General features: G+C 44.9%; 1 protein-coding gene across 1 annotated transcript; it reads right to left on the minus strand.

The window, feature by feature from the left end:
* Positions 1-3,637: 3,637 nt before the first annotated feature.
* Positions 3,638-14,509, minus strand: LOC119578552 (collagen alpha-2(IX) chain-like). The gene is made up of 6 exons (XM_037926121.1): positions 14,482-14,509; positions 13,716-13,947; positions 12,257-12,377; positions 11,910-12,133; positions 10,399-10,670; positions 3,638-3,780 (listed from the first exon to the last, which is right to left on the minus strand). The coding sequence occupies exons 1-6, from the start codon at positions 14,507-14,509 to the stop codon at positions 3,638-3,640; spliced, it is 1,020 nt and encodes a 339-aa protein (XP_037782049.1).
* Between the last annotated feature and the right edge of the window lie 2,287 nt (positions 14,510-16,796).

Consider the following 16,796-nt stretch of genomic DNA (forward strand, 5'->3'; position numbering starts at 1 on the left):
CCCCAGCGAGATTTCGCATTGTTCGGGGTGATTTCAAGTGGTATCCGGCTGTGACCGAGCTGGCTAGAATTCTGTCGGCCCCCTGGTCAGAGCTGATCCCAGCACGAAATAGACTCCTTCCCGGGGCCCTTTGCTGGGTCCCAGAAAATGGGGATCTCTGGCTCCTGTACCACGCTCCAACCCGCATGCTGGACTTGGTACAGCGATAGGGTCTGGGGCCCAAAGAATCGACCAATTCTTGTTACACGCTATGGGGACCTCCAAACTGGGGGTTTCCGGAGTGCCGAGTTCTGTGGCCCGACCAGAGGCTGTTTGGGGCTACCCTGCGGGTCCACTTCAAACCCCCCCTCCCTCCTTGGGACCCTAAGGTTTTTCACCTGGACAGACAAAGGGAGGGGGTGTCCCCTGTGGGTTCACCATGGCAGCTCTCCCGTTTCACAAACTCAAAAAACCTGATGGACTCAGTTGCTCTGTGGGAGCTCTTCAAGCGCGTAACATAAAAGCAGCTCAGGACCCTTTGGGCTTACGCCCAGGCAAGGTAAAATTTCCATCTCCCTGGAGACTTTAAGGCCATAAAGCTGTCGCAAAGCTCGGATGAATGGGAATCAAGTCTTCGTCGTTCCATGGTGCTGGGGCTGGGAAACTGCGGAAGAACAAGAACAGTTCATCGGGAAAACTTGCTGGGAGGCAAAGGGCCATTTCTTGGAAAATGCCTTTCCCCCTGCCTCCCAAAGCCCTGAAAAAACTAAACTCTAACCCTTCCCACAGATGACTGAAATCTGATCAGCGATGGATTTTCATCTCAATCATGTTGGGGTCGTAAACTTTGGGCTGAGTATTTTGACAGTTGTACCAGGTAGACCCTCCAACAGTTAGTTTGGGATGCAAGCGAGTTCAGTCCTTCCGGCCCACCTCAGCGAGGAACCCCACCCTAACAGAGGTTAGGTGGCAATTTCCAAACTGAAGAGGGGGAAAGCTGCAGGCATTTGTACCCCTGCTAAACTGTTAAAGCGGGGGGGTGACCTAGGGCTGGGGGCCTGCATACGTCCTGACCCCCCACTGGCAGTCTGGTACCATTCGCCCTGACCTGCTAGGGGGGGGTCATCCCCTCGGGAAGGGGGAAAAGGGGGATCGTTGGGATTGTACAACTACCGTACATTACCTGCTCGAATACCAGGAAAGGTTCTCGCCCACTTCTTCTGAAATGGATCCGAAACCCACCTACTGAGGCCCAAGCCCAAACAGTCTGGATTTACTCCTGGAAAGTCCACGATAGACCGTATACTAGCACTTTGAGTAATTGGGAGTCCGTCATAGTTTGGTCATGGGTTGCTTTGCACCTACATCGCCTCAAAAGGGCGTTTGACTCGTCATCGGAATCGCTAGGAGTCCTGAGGCTCAAAAAATTCCCGACACGATTATTGGCCTGATAGCAACCTTTTACTGTACTAAAAGTGCGTAAAGTGTGGTAGGGGTAGTTAAACTTCTTCCTGTTATTCGGGGTGAGGAAAGGCTGCGTTCTTGCACCAACACTTTAAACACCTGTAGGACGGGAAATGGGCGAGCTACTACCCAAAATCGTGGGAGCAACACTACAATGTAAGGTCTCAGACCTTGACTTTGCCCGATTTGCCATCCAATCTGAGTCCCTGGGGGCATTTGTGGCGGCTCTTGATGCATTTAGAAATGGGCGAACCCCTGGGGCCTAAGGTCTCCGGCCCAAGCCCAAGATTCGGGACTTTGGGGGCCTTTAGGGGCCCAAATTCAGTCGATCCTGCTTGCGGCGAACGTTGAAGTTACGAAATTTTTTACATCCCTTTGCTAGCGTGTCCAATTCGGGGTTGTCAGATCAGGAAGTCAGTAGAGGTTTGGGGTCTGGCAACGGGAGCCAGAACTCGATCAACAAAGCATTTGGAGATGTCGGTCCTATGCAAAGGACCAAGCTGTGTGTTTTAAAGGGCCTTGTACTCCCATTTCGCTCATGGAGCAAACCTACATTATTCGTGCTTGGAGTCTCGCCTTGATCCCTTTTTTAAACAATTTCCTTTCCCTGGGTACATTTGGCGGACCGTGTTCCAACTGGCTTTACCCGGAGCTGGCATAAAACCTGTTACTTGCAAAATCCGGGATCCCCAAACTCGGCTATATGGCCACCTAGCTCTCTCCTGTGGACGACCCTGCCACCGGTTTTCTCTCTGCGAAAAAACCCCGGGGGTGGAGGAACCTGGGGGACGCCTGAATCATGGCTTGGGCGCTCCGAGACTGTCGAAAGGAATTAGAGGGTGCCGGGGCCTGCCTGGAGACTCCCTCGGGAATCCTCATGGCGGGAACGAAGGGTGGATGCGGCATGCCCCCCCGTCGGCTTTACCCCCTTGCTGATGTGATGATATATATTATATAATATATTATAATATATATAATATATATATAATATATATATAAAACACGTCACATATCATCAGCCTGAGCAACCCACTGCGGGACGTAGGCCTCCCCCATTTTTTCCAACTTTGTTTTGTTATTTTTTTTTCCAGTCTCGGTCCCAATTTGGTTTATTTCGTCAAAACCATCTTGTCATTGGTCGGGCCCCCCGGGTCTCTTTATATTTCACAATTCATCTGTTACTTTTTGTCCTCGCTGTCCTGTCTCCGATGTATATCCCTGCCAAATATCTACTTTTGTCTTTTCCCCTGTCCACGTCGCCCTCCCGATTCTTAGGCTAATTCCCCATAAACCTCTCATCCCTCTCTGGGCACTTATTATTTTCCTTCCAAATTTTTGGTTGTAGTCCTGTTTCTGATCCTAGGTCATAACGGGTAGGAGACTTTGGGTTAAAAGATTTTTCTTTTTAAACATACCGGGAAGGTGCCTCTTAGTATGCTACAGTGTCTGCCGAAGGTGCTTCAGCCTAGACTGATGCGTCACTTAATTTCCTCTTCGCTTGATATGTGTGCGTGCGTGCGTGCGTGTGTCTATACACACACACTCACACACACACACACACCTTATGGGGGTAGCCCATTTCTTGGGTTGCAGGGTATTGTACTGTTAAAGGCATACTCTTTATTTCTAAAAGGGTTACCACCCTAGAACCACGAGACATGTCAGTTATAGGGGTAATGACGGAGCGGGGCGCGGCCCTAGCCTGGGGAGGGCGAGCGGGCCCTTTCTGCGTCGGGGGCTGGCACAACTCTCGGTCAAACGAGGGGGATTAAAATGTAACCTCCGCCCTCGCTGAGCGGGTGGGTTTTTTATTGGGACTTTTGGGTCTGCGTGGGAACCACCCGGGTCCATTGGGAACAGAAAAAAATTATGCACATCCTATATTGCTCGGCTACCTCTCGCGCCTCACCCTCGGCGCCCTTCAAAGGGGGACCCAACTTGGCTGGGCGTCCGTTCTTGTCGTTGTCCTGGTGCATCTTCGTGGCGGCCATCCCTGTTTTTCCCCATCTCCTGGTCCTCGGTGAAACTGTCCGTCCTCTTCCACACGTTTCAAAAGCCGCACGGTCCTCCTTGACTTGATTCATCTAACCTCCCCTAGTCCTGGCCCCGGCCCAACCGCGCGTCCTCGTCCCAACGTCCCCCCAGTCTCGCCAGGGCTTTTTCGCGTCCACTTCCTCATAATCTTCATCCGGGTCTACGGGCGTTGGGGGAGGGGCGGGGATCTCGGGGGGGCTGATACCCGCGCTACGAGCTCCGGGTTGACCGACTGCAGGGGCCCCCGCTCGCCTATCACAGCTCCTGGGGGGACGGGACCTCGCAAGGTGATGGTTCGCTGATCTACGGGGGGTCCGGCAGGCAAAACCCGTCCACTACACTGGGAAGCTTAAAACCTTTTTTTGATGAAAAACTTGGTCCGTGGGCCTATGGCGATCTCGTGACGCCTTTTCCCCCGGGATCCTAAGGTGACTGGAACGTAGCAAATCTTCCTCGGTGCCGTGTCGGTCCGACTTTAATACATAGTCGGGGAAAAAGATCATACACTAAACCAGATAAAAAAAAGAAAGCAACAGAGAAAGGTGGTTTTAACTACCCCAGCCGGTTTTTATTTTTTAAAATGCGTTTTTAAAGTTGGTTTTTTTTTTTTTTTTTTTTTTTTTCATTTTGTTTTTATTTCCCAAAGATAAAAAAAAAATGGAGGGGGGAATTCAGTAGCGTCCCCTGGGCCTGGCTTGAAATACCAACCGTCCCCCTGATAGATATGGGGGTAGATAAAGGGGAACGCATCGGCAATCCCCCAAAGGTTTACTTAACCACATCTCACACAAAAAAAATAATGTAACTTTACACATGTCGATCACTCGTCCGACAGACAAAATTGCAGGGTAAAGAGAAAACATCATAAACTTTTCCCGGGCCCAAAAAAAGCAAACCCCCCTATTAATGAAAAAGGCTCATTTCTTTTTTTCCCGCGGTTGAGGAGGTGAATTGTGTGAGTATGCTGTTGAATGCAGCTAGCGGAATGGAGGGAAGCAGAGTGACCCCACAGAAAATAATCCAAACATAAAATTAAAGTTCACTATAACAAATGAATAAAAAAGCAAAGCAGCATTAAAAAAAATTTTAAATACCAATTTAATTCAAAATTAAAGAATGCGACAAAAAGTATGCATGAATAGTGGTGACATGAAAAAATACGCAAGCTATTTAACAACAAATCTTCTCGAGTCACAAACTGAACTGCCGAGGTAATTCTAGCTAGGCATGTTAAACTTCATCCTATACCCAAATGCCCTAATGCTGGGAAAATCGAGCCCGACGACGAAACCCAGGGCCCCCGCCAAAGGTCCCATCAAAGAATAAATTCAGTTTATTGTACCCCTTCGACAAAAGGGCGCAGTCTATTGCTTTTTCGAAACCCTGGGGGGAATTCGGCAATCTTGTGCACTATGATATGGGGGAAGAACCCCACGTTATTTCAAAATGATGAATTTTAATGAAATTGCTTACAAGCTCCGTTCTGCACCGATAGAATGTGTCACCAAAAAAAAAAATTAGCATACTTGGTAAAAATTCCCCCGGCGTCAACAAAAAAACCAAATTTCAGGGAAACCAACGTCATGATATCATGACCCTTCCCACGTCGCCACCCACCGGAAAAAAGAAAGTGGGGCAGGGCAAGATGGAAAACAACCTTTTCTCATCCAAGTTACCGCAAGTGAAAGAAGGGGACGGCAGGTCGGGGGGAGGGGGGAACAGATAAAAAAAATGATATTCGTATAAGATAAAATCAGAACACGTTTTTAAATTTGTTTCGATGAAACAAAATAAAACCTAAAAAAAGAGAAATTTAATTAATTACTTTAAATAACGAATGATATTCTGTTTATTGATTACATCTCAATCAAAACGGAAAAGGATCTGGGTGTAGCGAATAGTGTGAGAATATCATTTGCTGTCATTTCCCTTTTTAAACCCCCAAAAAAAAACAAACCCTTTAAAACTTAATGGGGGAAGAAGGGGAAAAAAAATAAGAAGGGGGGGCCCAAAAATTACTTCGTGTTTTTTTTCCCACATTTTCTAGCGTCGAGCGGGGTTTTCTTCGGGATGGTGTTCCTGTTGAGCCCAAAAAATGCAAGGGCCCTCGCTGCTGCCAGTTACGTTTTTTTTTTTTTTCGGCATTCGCTCTTTATTTCTAAGAGTTTACACAAAGCAGATAAAACACCGGACTTTTAGTTTAGGGTAAAACGCGGTATGGGTCGCGGGCAGCTTTTCCCGGAGGAAGAGGGCGGAGCGACCTTACCCCGTCGGGTGCTTTAAAACGAACTCTTGATCAACAAGGGGAATATAACATGTAACCCCCCGCCCCGCTGAGCGGGGGGTTCTTTTTTGGGGCTTTGGATCTGCGTGGAAACCAGCCCCGTGCCACTGGGAAAGAAACAGAATTATGCACATCCTATAAAACACACAACTTACAACACACACACTTCACACACCAAAACTTACACCCCCACCAACACACACCACACACCACCCACACACCCCACACACACTTTCACACACACCATTATATAATATATATATATTATATATATGTATATATATATATAATTATATATATAATATTATATATATATAATGTATTTTATCTATCTTCTATCTTCTTCCATCTATCTATCTATATATCTAATTTCTTAAACTTCTTCTATCTATCTATCTATCTTCTATCTACTATCTATATATATATTATATTTATATTTAATATATATATATATATATAATTATATATATATTATATATTATATAATTATATATATATATATATACACACACCACACCCCACACACACACATATATATATTATATTATATATATAATATATATATAATATTTTAAAAAAAAATATATATATATATATATATTATATATATATTTTAATACATAAACACACACCCCACACATATATATATATTTTATATATATATTTTATATATATAAAATATATATTTATAATATATATAATAATACATCAACCACAACAACACACACCACACCACACACACACACAAACACACACACACACAACCATATATATATTATAATATATAATATATTTTTATATATATAATTATTTTTTAAAAATTTTTATATATTTTGCATACATACACCACACCAACCCCACACCGCACACACACACACCACAACACACACCCACACACAACACACATATATGATATATTATTATTATATATAAAATTATATATTATATATATATAATTATATATATTTTATATGAAAAAATTTTATGTATGTATATATAATTATATGAAAACATATAAACAACACACACACAACCCCACACACCCTACACACACACACACCACCACACACACACACACCACACACACCACACACACACACACACACATCACTCACTCACTCACCACCACACTCCTCACCCTCACCACTCACTCACACAACCCCACACACACCACCACACACACACACACCACACACACACACACACAATTGTGTTTGCGTTGTGTGTGTGTGTTTAAATATATATTTATCTACATGTTAATATATATATGCACACATTTATATGTGTATATATTTGTATACACACCACCACCACACCACACACAACGCTACACACACACCAAAAGTTTTTTTGGTTGTGTGTTGTGTGTGTTGTGTGTGTGTAATGGTGTATATGTATTTTTTTATATATGAAAATATATACTTTAAATTTGTATATAATATTTCATATAAAATAAAAATCATATACACACCTACACCACAACACCACACACACACCAAAACAAAAACATTTTTGTGGTGTTATGCTTTTGTGTGTTGTGTGTGTGTGTGTGTGTATACAAATATATACACATATAAATGTGTGCATATAATTTAAATGTAAAAAAATATATATTTAAACCACCACACCAAGCAAACAAATTGTGGGTGTGTGTGTGTGTGGTGTGTGTGTGTGTTGGTGTTTGTGTGGTAGTGATGAGTGGGGAGTGATGAGTGTTGTGTGTGAGTGAGTTTGAGTGTGTGTGTGTGTGTGTGTGTGTGTGTGGTGTTGTGTGTGTGTGTGTGTGTGGTGTGGGGTGTTGTTTGTGTGGGGTGTGTTTGGGGGTGTGTTTTTATAATGTATATTCATTATTTCTATATAAAACTACTATTCATATATATATATTATATATATATTATATTATATTAAATTTTATATTATATTATATTATATATTATATGTGTGTGGTTGGGGTGTGTGTGTGTGTGTGTGTGTGTGTGTGGTGTGTGTGTGTGGTTTTTTGGGTTTTTAAAAAATTAATTATTATTATAATATATTTAAAATTATAATCTTTATATATAATTATATATTTGTGGTGTGTTGTGTGTGTATGTTTATATTTTATTATATATAATATATTATTTTTTAAAATATTATATATATTATTTTAAATTTTATAATTATTGTGGGTGTGTGTGTGTGTGTGTGTGTGTGTATTTTTTTATTTTATATTATTTTTTATTATTTATTATTCTTAATTTATATATAATAATTATAAATATATTATTTATAGATTGAAGATAGATGTAGAGATGATAAACGATTAGTATATATAAGAAGATGGATGATAGATGAAAAGATGTTAAATAGATACATTTTTTAATTTTATATTTTATCTTATATATTATTATATTACAATATATAATTATTATTTATTATTGTGTTGTGTGAAAGTGTGTGTGTGTGGGTGTGGTGTGTGTGTGTGTGTGTGTGGTGGGGTGTGTGTAAGTGTGTGTGTTGTAATTTGGGTGTGTGTGTAATGTTGTGTGTGTATGGATGGGGGGCCCCCATAATTCTGTTTTGTTACGTGGACCACGTGGCTTTTTCCCACGCAGATCCAAAGCCCAAAAAAAGAACCACCCGCTCAGCGGGGCGGAGGTTACTTTTTATCTCACCTTGTTTGACAAAGTTCTGTTAAGCACCCGACCGGTAAGGTCCTCCCCCCTTTCCTCCAGGCAAGCGACCGCGCCCGCATACCGCGTTCCCCCCTTAAAACTAATTGTCTCGGTTTCTTATACTGCGTGTGCAACTTTAGAAAAAAAAAAAAGAGCGAAGCCGAAAAAAAAAAAAACGAACTGGCAGCAGCGAGGCCCTTGCATCCTTTTGGCTGCAACACGGACACCCACCCCGAAGAAAATCCGCCGACCGTAGAAAACATTCAAAGAAAAAAACACGTAAGTACTTTTTGGGCCCCCCTTCTTTTTTCTTTTCCCTTCTTCTCCCATTAATGTGTTAACCCGTTTTTTTTTTTTTTGGTTTAAAAGGGCAAAATGACAGCAAAGGGGCAATTTCACCTATTCGCTACCCTCAGATCCTTTCCCGTGTGATTGATATGTAATCAAAAAACAAAATTACATTCTTTATTAAGAAATTTAAAATTAAATTCTCTCTTTTTTAGAGATTTTTGTTTTCATCTGCCGAATTTTAAACGGTTCGTGTTTTTATCTTTCACAAATATCATTTCATTTTATCTCGTTCCTCCCCTCGCCCCGACCTGACCGTCCCCTTTTTTTCATTTGGGGAATTTGGGATGAGAAAAGGTGTTTTCCCACTTGACCTGACCTCCTTTCTCTTTTCCCCGGGCGGTGGCGACGTGGAAGGTCATGATATCATGACCGTTGGTTCCCTGAAATTTTGGGGTTTGTTTTGTTGACCCCTTGGAATTTCCCCATTATTGCTACATTGCTTTTGGTGAACTTCTATGGGTGCTAGAACGGAGCTTTAACGAAATTTCTTGAAATTCATCATTTTGAATAAACTGGGGTATTTTCCCCCAACATGTGCACAAATTGCCCGATTTACCCAGGTTTCAAACGCCTAAAGATCTGGCTCCGTCTTTTCGTAAGTAAAATAACTGAAGTTATTCTTTCGATCGGCACCTTTGAGTCGGTGTGACCTGCGGTTACGTCTGTCTGGCTCGAGTCGCTTCAGTCATATACGGCATTTGGGTATAGGATGAAGTTTAACATGCCTAGCTAGACATTCCTCGGCAGTTCATTGCTGACTCCGAGAAGATTTGTTTGTTAATAGCTTGCGAATTTTTTTTTCATGTCCCACTCATTCATGCATACATTTTGTCGCTTCATTAATGTTAATTAAATGTGGTATTTTGAAATAATTTTATATCTACTTGCTAATTTACTTCGTTTTTATAGTGACGTTAATTTCTTTTTGTGATTCATTCCTGTGTGAGGTCACTCTCGCTTTCCCTCTCTTCCGCAGCTTCATTCCACACGCTACTCACCCTTTCCCCTCACTCACACACGCAGGATAAAAGTCTGAGTTTTTTTTTTTTCATTATAGGAGGGGTTCTGTTTTAGTGCCGCAAAAGATTTATGATGATCTCTTTACCCTGAAATTTTGTCTGTCGGCGAGTGACTCGTACTGAGAAAAGTTACATTTATTTCTTCTTTGGGATGACTGGGGTTCAAGTAATCCTTGGGTTTGGCCGATGCCCCGATTCCCTTATTACCCCCTATTTCAAGACGGTTGGTATTCAACCCCGGGGTCCTTTGGGGTCGCTACTGACACTCCCCCCTCCATTTTCTTCTTTATCTTTGGGGAAATAAAACCAAATGAAAAAAAAAAAAAAAAAAAAAACCAACTTTAAAAAACCCGCATTTTTAAAAATAAAAAACCCGGGCTATGTAAAACACCCCCCCTTCCTGTTCCCTTTCTTTTTTTTTTATCGGGCCCCTTCTGATGTCGGGTTCCCCCGATATTTTTAAAATCGGCCGCCCGGGCACCGAGGAAATCTTGCTACATTTTTCCAGTCCCCTTTAGGTGCCGTGGGAAGGACGTCCAAAGATCGCCATAGGCCCACGCCAAGATTTTCATCAAAAAAGGTTTTGCTTTCCCAGTGTGTGGAGGGGTTTTGCCTGCCGGCTCCCCGTAATCCGCGAACCATCCCCTTTGCCGCAGGTACCAGTCGCCCCGGATGCTGTCTAGGCGAGCCTGGGGGGACCCTGCAGACCCGGGTAAACCCGGGGAGCTCGAGCGCGGTATCAGCCCCCCCGAGTGCCCCCTCCCCCAAACCCCCGTAGACCCGGGATAAAGATTTGAGGACTGGGGACGAGAAAGACCTGGACGAATCTGTGGAGTGTGGACGAGGACGCCGCGAGTTGGGCCCGGGGCCCGGATATGAGGGGGTCTAGAGAATCCGAAGTAAAGGGGGACCTTGCGAGATTTTTCGAGAACTGGGGACTTGAGGAGGGACAATTACACCGGGCCGGGGGATGGGGACAACAGGGATGAGCCCCACAAAGAGCACCAGGACAAGCAAAAAACGGACACCACCAAGTTAGGTCCCTTGAAGGGCCTCGAGGGTGAGGCGCGAGTAGGTAGCCGAGAAATTGGGATGTGCAAAATTCTATTTCTGTTCCAAATGGCCACGGCGGGTTACCACCAACCCAAAAGCCCCAAATAAGAACCCCCCCGCTCACAGGGCGGGGTTACATTTTATATCTCCCCCTCTTTGCCCGAGAGTTCGTGTCCAGCCCCGACGCAGAAAGGCCCGGGCTTCCCCCTTCCCTCCGGGCTAGCTGGCCCCGACCCGCATACCGTCATTCCCCCTAAAACTAGACAGTCTCTTGTTCTTATGTGGTGTCAACTCTTAGAAATAAAGGGGTATGCCGTTAACCTATAAATCCCCCTGAAAGCCATGAAATTGGGGTTTCTATACCCTTATAGTGTGTGTGTGTGGTGTGGGTTGTGTATAGACCACGCACGCACCACGCACACATATCACAAAGGGAAAAATTAATGCCATCTTTGGGCTGAAGCACCTTGGGCAGACACTGTGCTCTAGGGGCCCCTTTCCCCGGGTATTTTTTTAAAAAAAAATTTTTAAACCCAAAGTCTCCTACCAGTTATGACCTAGGGATCAGAAAGGGACTACCCAAAATTACTGGGGGAAAATAAAAGTCCGAGGGGTGGGGGGTTTTGATGCTGGAATTACCTAAGAATGGGATGAGGGCGCGGGGACGGGAACAGACAAAATAAATATTGGCGGGTAAATTTACATCGGGACGGACAGCAGATGGCAAAAAAATAACAGCTTTGTAGATAATATAAGAACCAAGGGGCCAGCCCAATGACAAGAGGGTTTGCGAAAAAACCCAAATTTGGGGACCGAGACGGGAAACAAAATCCCAAAAGACAAAGTTGGAAAAGATTGGGAGGGGCCCTACGTCCTGCATGGATTGACTCGGCTGTGATGATGATACATGATTTATATATATATATTATTATTTATATATATATATATAATATATATATATATTATCACATCATCACAAGGGGGCAAAACCCCGAGGGGGGCGAAATCCCTCCCCCTTCCTTCCACCATGAGGATTCCTCGAGCGAGTCTCCAGGCAGGCCCACGGCACACCTCAAATTTCCCTTGCGCGGGTCTCTCGAGCTGCCCAACCCATGATCTCCGGTCGTCTCAGGTCTCCTCCCCCGGGTTGGGTTTTGCAGAGAACCCTGGTGGCAGGGTCGTCCACAGGGGAAAACTAGGTGGCCCAAAAGCCTGAGTTGGGATCCCGGTTTTGCAAATAACAGGTCCATGCCAGTCTCACGGTGTAACCCCCATTGGACACACGGTCCTGCCAACTGTACCCCAGGTTTTAAAGGGAAATTTTTAAAAAAGGCATCAAGGGGGAGACTCCCCGACCTGAATAATGTCCGGGTTTCGCTTCCTAACGAAACTGGCAGTATCAAGGCCTTTAAGCACACGCTTGGGCCTTCTGCATAGGGGACCACATCTCCAAATTTCCTTTTGATCGAGTTCATGGCTCCTGTTGCCAACAATCCTCTACGACTTTCCCGATCTGACAAACCCAAAATATGGGCTACGCTAGCAAAGGGATGTAAAAAATTTTTGTAACTTTAACGTCCTCGCCGCAAGCATGGATCGTGAATTGGGTTCCCCCCCGGGCCCCCCAAAATCCTAACTTGGCCCTTTGGGCCAGGGGGGACCTCTAGGCCTGGGCTTCGCCTCATTTTTAAATGCTCAAAGCCCCCACAAGTGCCTCCAGGATCAATAGGATGGCAAAATCGTCGGCAAAATCAAAGGGCTGGACCTTTTATTGCCTATGTTGCTCCACAAATGACTTTGGCTAGTAGCTCTCCCTTATCCATCCATACAGGGTTGAAAGTGTTGGGGCAAGACGCAGCCTTGCCTCACCCTGAATTAACAGGGAGAATTCAACAACCCCCACCACACTTTACAGCACTTTTAGTACCCTAAAAGGCTTGCTATCAGGCCAAAAAATCTTTTTCGGAATTTCCCTTTTGGCCCCAGGATCTCCCATAGCATTCCCGATGCACTGAGTCAAACGCCTTTTGAGGGCGTGTAGGTGCAAACAAACCCTGACCAAAATCTGACGGCACCCACAATTACTCAAAGTGCTAGTAACGGTCTATCTGGACTTGCCCCCATAAAACCAACTGCTTTGGTCTCTGGTGCCCCAGTGGTGGTTTCGGATCCCTTTCAGAGAAAGTGGGCGAGAACCTTTCCCGTATTCTGGCAGTGTAATGTCACGGTGTTGCTACAAACCCCAAAGATCCCCTTTCCCTTCCAGAGAGGGATGACCACCCCCTCACAGGTCAGGGCGAATGGGACCAGCTGCCAGATGGGGTCGGAGGGATGCAGGCCCTCCCTAGGTTCACCCCCCGCCCTTTAAAATTTCAGCAGGGTATCACATATGCCTGCAGCTTTCCCCTCTTTAGCTTGGAAAATTTCCATCCTAACCTCTGTTAGGGTAGAGGTTCCTCGCTGTGGGTGGGTCCGGGACAGGCACTGGACATCGCTTGCATCCCTAATTTGAGGTCTCCCGGTACAACGTTCAAAATACTCACCCAAAGTTTACGAAACCCCCAAAATGATCTGAGATGATCCTCCATCCGCTGATCAGATTGCAGTCATCTTGAGGAAAGGGTTAAATTCATTTTTTCTCAGGCTTGGTAGGCAGGGCAAAGGGGCATTTACCAAGAATGGCCCTTTGCCTCCTCACAAGATTCCTGATGAACTGTTCCCTTTTCTCTTCTCAGCAGTGGGGCCCAGCCCCACGCACCATGGGGAAGACGCAAACTTTATTCCCCTTCATCCGAGCTTTTCGACAGCCTTTAGTGGGCCCCTAATGTCTCCGGGAGATGGATTCTACCTTTCCTCGGGCGTAAGCCATGCCCTGACTCTTTGATGTTACGCGCTTGAAGAGTCCCACAGAGCAAACTGAGTCCCTCAGGTTGTGAGTTCTGTGAATCGGGGAAGACTGCCATGGGAACCCCCAGGGACACCCTCCCCCTTAGCTGTCCCCGGTGAAAACCTTTGGGGCCCAGGGGGGGGGTGGGGGGTTTTGAAGTGGACCCGCAGGGGGCCACAAGCACCTCTGGTCGGTCCACGAACTCGGGACTCCCGGGAAACCCTGCAGTTCGGAGGATCCCCCATAGCGTGCTAACAAGATTTGGTCGACTCCTTGGCCCCAGTACCCATCGGTTCCAAGTCCCCGATGCGGGTTGGAGCGCGGTACCAGGGGCCAGAGATCCTCATTTTCGGGCCTGCAAAGCCCTGGAGAAGGATCTATTCTCGCTGCTGGGATCATCCTGACCCTGGGGGCCGACAACATCTCTTAGCCAGCTCGGTCCCCAGCCGGGTACCCATTGAAGTCCCCAGAAAAATGCAAAATTCGCTGGGGGCAATTGTCTGCCCCCAAATGCGATTGGCATAGAACGCCTCTTTCACATCAATTTTTTTACATCGGGAAGGGGGTATACGCAATAAGAGACTAAGCCAAAGCTGCTTCGTTTCATTGCCCTAATACACTCATCAAAGTGCACCTAACTACCGAGGGCTGAAGTCCTGGAGATGGCTATGGCTACACCTGGAGGGGTGACCTCGCTGTGGCCCGCAGTAGTAGGTGTAACCACCCAACTGTCGTGCCCCTACCCGGTCTTCTCACCTCTGGGGGGGCGCCCCTCAACTCCCATCCTTCAATTCCCGCGATAGCAGGGTAACCCCAAACCCCCAAAGGGGCCGGATGTTCCAAGCGCCTACCCGGAAAACCGCCTAGATTTAAGCCTTGGTGGTCCTCCGGGTGCACGCTACCCTCCCCCCCGCCGACACTGTCCCCCAAAAAAAGGGGGGTCACAGCTGTGGGACCGCCTATCCACCTGTGGGTTCCCCAAGGCTTTGCCCAGAACTTCTCGTGGGTTGGGGCCTGCCGGGGGGCAGCGGCCCCAGTACTTTCATTCCAATCCTGCACCCCCCATTTGCCCTCCCAGCGGGACCCACAGCCCACCTTACTTGCTGGTGGGAGGGACAACCCCTTCCCCCCCTTTCCCTTTTTTATTTGACATTGCCATGGGGCTTTCTAGGGGGGGGGAGACGGCAAAGGCCACCTCCCCCCAGCCGCCCCCTTACCCCAGGGTGGCTAGGAGGGGAGGAAAATTTGGGACGGACCCGAGTGTGTCCACACGCCAGGGGGGATAGCTCCTCCTCTGGGGGCCCCCTCGCTCCCAGATCCCCCAATTTAGCCTGGACTGCAAGGTCCCAGTAACCCATGGGTGGCCACGAGGAGGGCCCGCAGAAGTCTTGGGGGAGAGACCCTATGACCCGGCAGGGGGGCTTTGCAAACTCTCCCTTTTTGCATTGAGCTAGCCGGGTGGAAATTGCAAGCGAGAAGGGATGCAAACACTTAACAAATCTAGGCTCCACACCATCCGCTTCACATCACCATGCCGTAAAAACCCACCCATATTATATATTAAATTTTATATATATATATATAATATATAATATATATATATATATATATTATATATATATATATATATAATATGTGTGTGTATTAAAGTATATATAATTTATATATATATATATATTATTATATTATATATATTAATATATATAATATATATATATATATTATATATAATATTATTAAAATAAATATAAGTAAAGTTTTGATATTAAAAATGAAGATATTCTAAATTGCATTGGTGTATCATATACTCTACCGTATACTACTTACAATAAATCCCTATGCTTTGACTACTTAGAAGTTACCCCGCCTGTTGGAAATCTACTGGAGTTTACCATCACTATTTACCGTTTTTCTTAGATTAGGGTTAAAATAAACGATATATATTTAGGGTAAACTTTTCAAAGCCATTTACTCTTTTTCATTTTGGATTTTCGGTTAGGAAGAAAAAGGAGAAATAAAAAATCAGAGCTAATTTCTGTTTTCAAAATACTAAAAATTGGAATATAGAAAAAAAAACGAGTTTACAGATGAAAAAGGCGAGCGGGGTCTATTGTGAGCAGGAAACCCTATAAACATTCCCCAAAGATTTTCCTGGTGGTAATTTTTAGGTTATTTTGTATAATTAATAACTTGAAAAAAATAGCAAAAAATGCCTCTGTAATATTCTTCCCCTTGAAGTCTTTTTCCCTGCATCTAAACTGCGCACTGTTACTAAATTTTCCCCCAACAAAACTACAATGATACCTTTTTTTTGGGCCTAATTTAAAAGTTCTTATTTTTGTCTGTAAAGTTCCTTTTATCTTTTGAAAGCTGAGGCAATAGTGGGAAATAGCACGGAATGCAATTTGACAGAAGAAGGAGAGAAAAAAAAGAGGGGGAGGGAGTATGAAGAGAGGGGAGGGGTATGGGGAAAGAGAGAAGAGGAGAGAGAGAGAGAAGAGGAGAGAGAGAGAGAGAGAGAGGAGAGAGAGAGAGAAGAGGGAGAGAGAAATTAAGGGCTCATTTTTGTTCTTTTGAGTTATTTACGGTCCTAGAGAATTAGTGTGTTTTTTTTGTCATTATTCTTACAATAAATTATTTTCGATAGACTTAAATTTAAAGCAACTTTTTTTGGGGCATACAAATTAACAAAATCTCCTGTCTCTGTCTCTCCCCCTGCCCCTGCCTTTTCCTCCCCCTGCCCCTGTCTCTGTCCCCTCTGCCCTGTCTCTCCCCCCTCCCCTCCTCTCCCTCTCCATCTCTCTCTCTCTCTTTTCTCCTCTCTCTTTTCCTCTCTCTCTCTCTCTTTCCTCTCTCTCTCTCTCTCCTCCTCTCTCTCTCCTCCCCTCTCTCTCTTCTCACTCTCGCACAAAAACATATTTATAAAGTATTAATGAATTGTATGTTCAAAAGTTTTGCATATCATTGCAGTTATTTCCAAATTCGGGTTTTAAAACTTTTTCGTCTAAATGCTCACACGGGGCATTCTGCATATCTTATCACGTTCATCACCACCTGAAAAGGGGGTTTTT

Source organism: Penaeus monodon, chromosome 11 (assembly GCF_015228065.2).
Source record: "Penaeus monodon isolate SGIC_2016 chromosome 11, NSTDA_Pmon_1, whole genome shotgun sequence".
Classification (NCBI taxonomy): Eukaryota; Metazoa; Arthropoda; class Malacostraca; order Decapoda; family Penaeidae; genus Penaeus; species Penaeus monodon.

What these genes read in the sequence shown, in the direction of transcription:
- LOC119578552 (XM_037926121.1), bottom strand. Translation starts at nt 14,509, where the DNA reads ATGGGAGTTGAGGGGCGCCCCCCCAGAG. An exon ending in TGAGGGGCGCCCCCCCAGAG is followed by an intron (nt 13,948 to 14,481) that starts GTGAGAAGACCG and finishes TCCGAACTGCAG; the next exon opens with GGTTTCCCGGGAGTCCCGAG. An exon ending in CCTATGCAGAAGGCCCAAGC is followed by an intron (nt 12,134 to 12,256) that starts GTGTGCTTAAAG and finishes CCTGGGGTACAG; the next exon opens with TTGGCAGGACCGTGTGTCCA.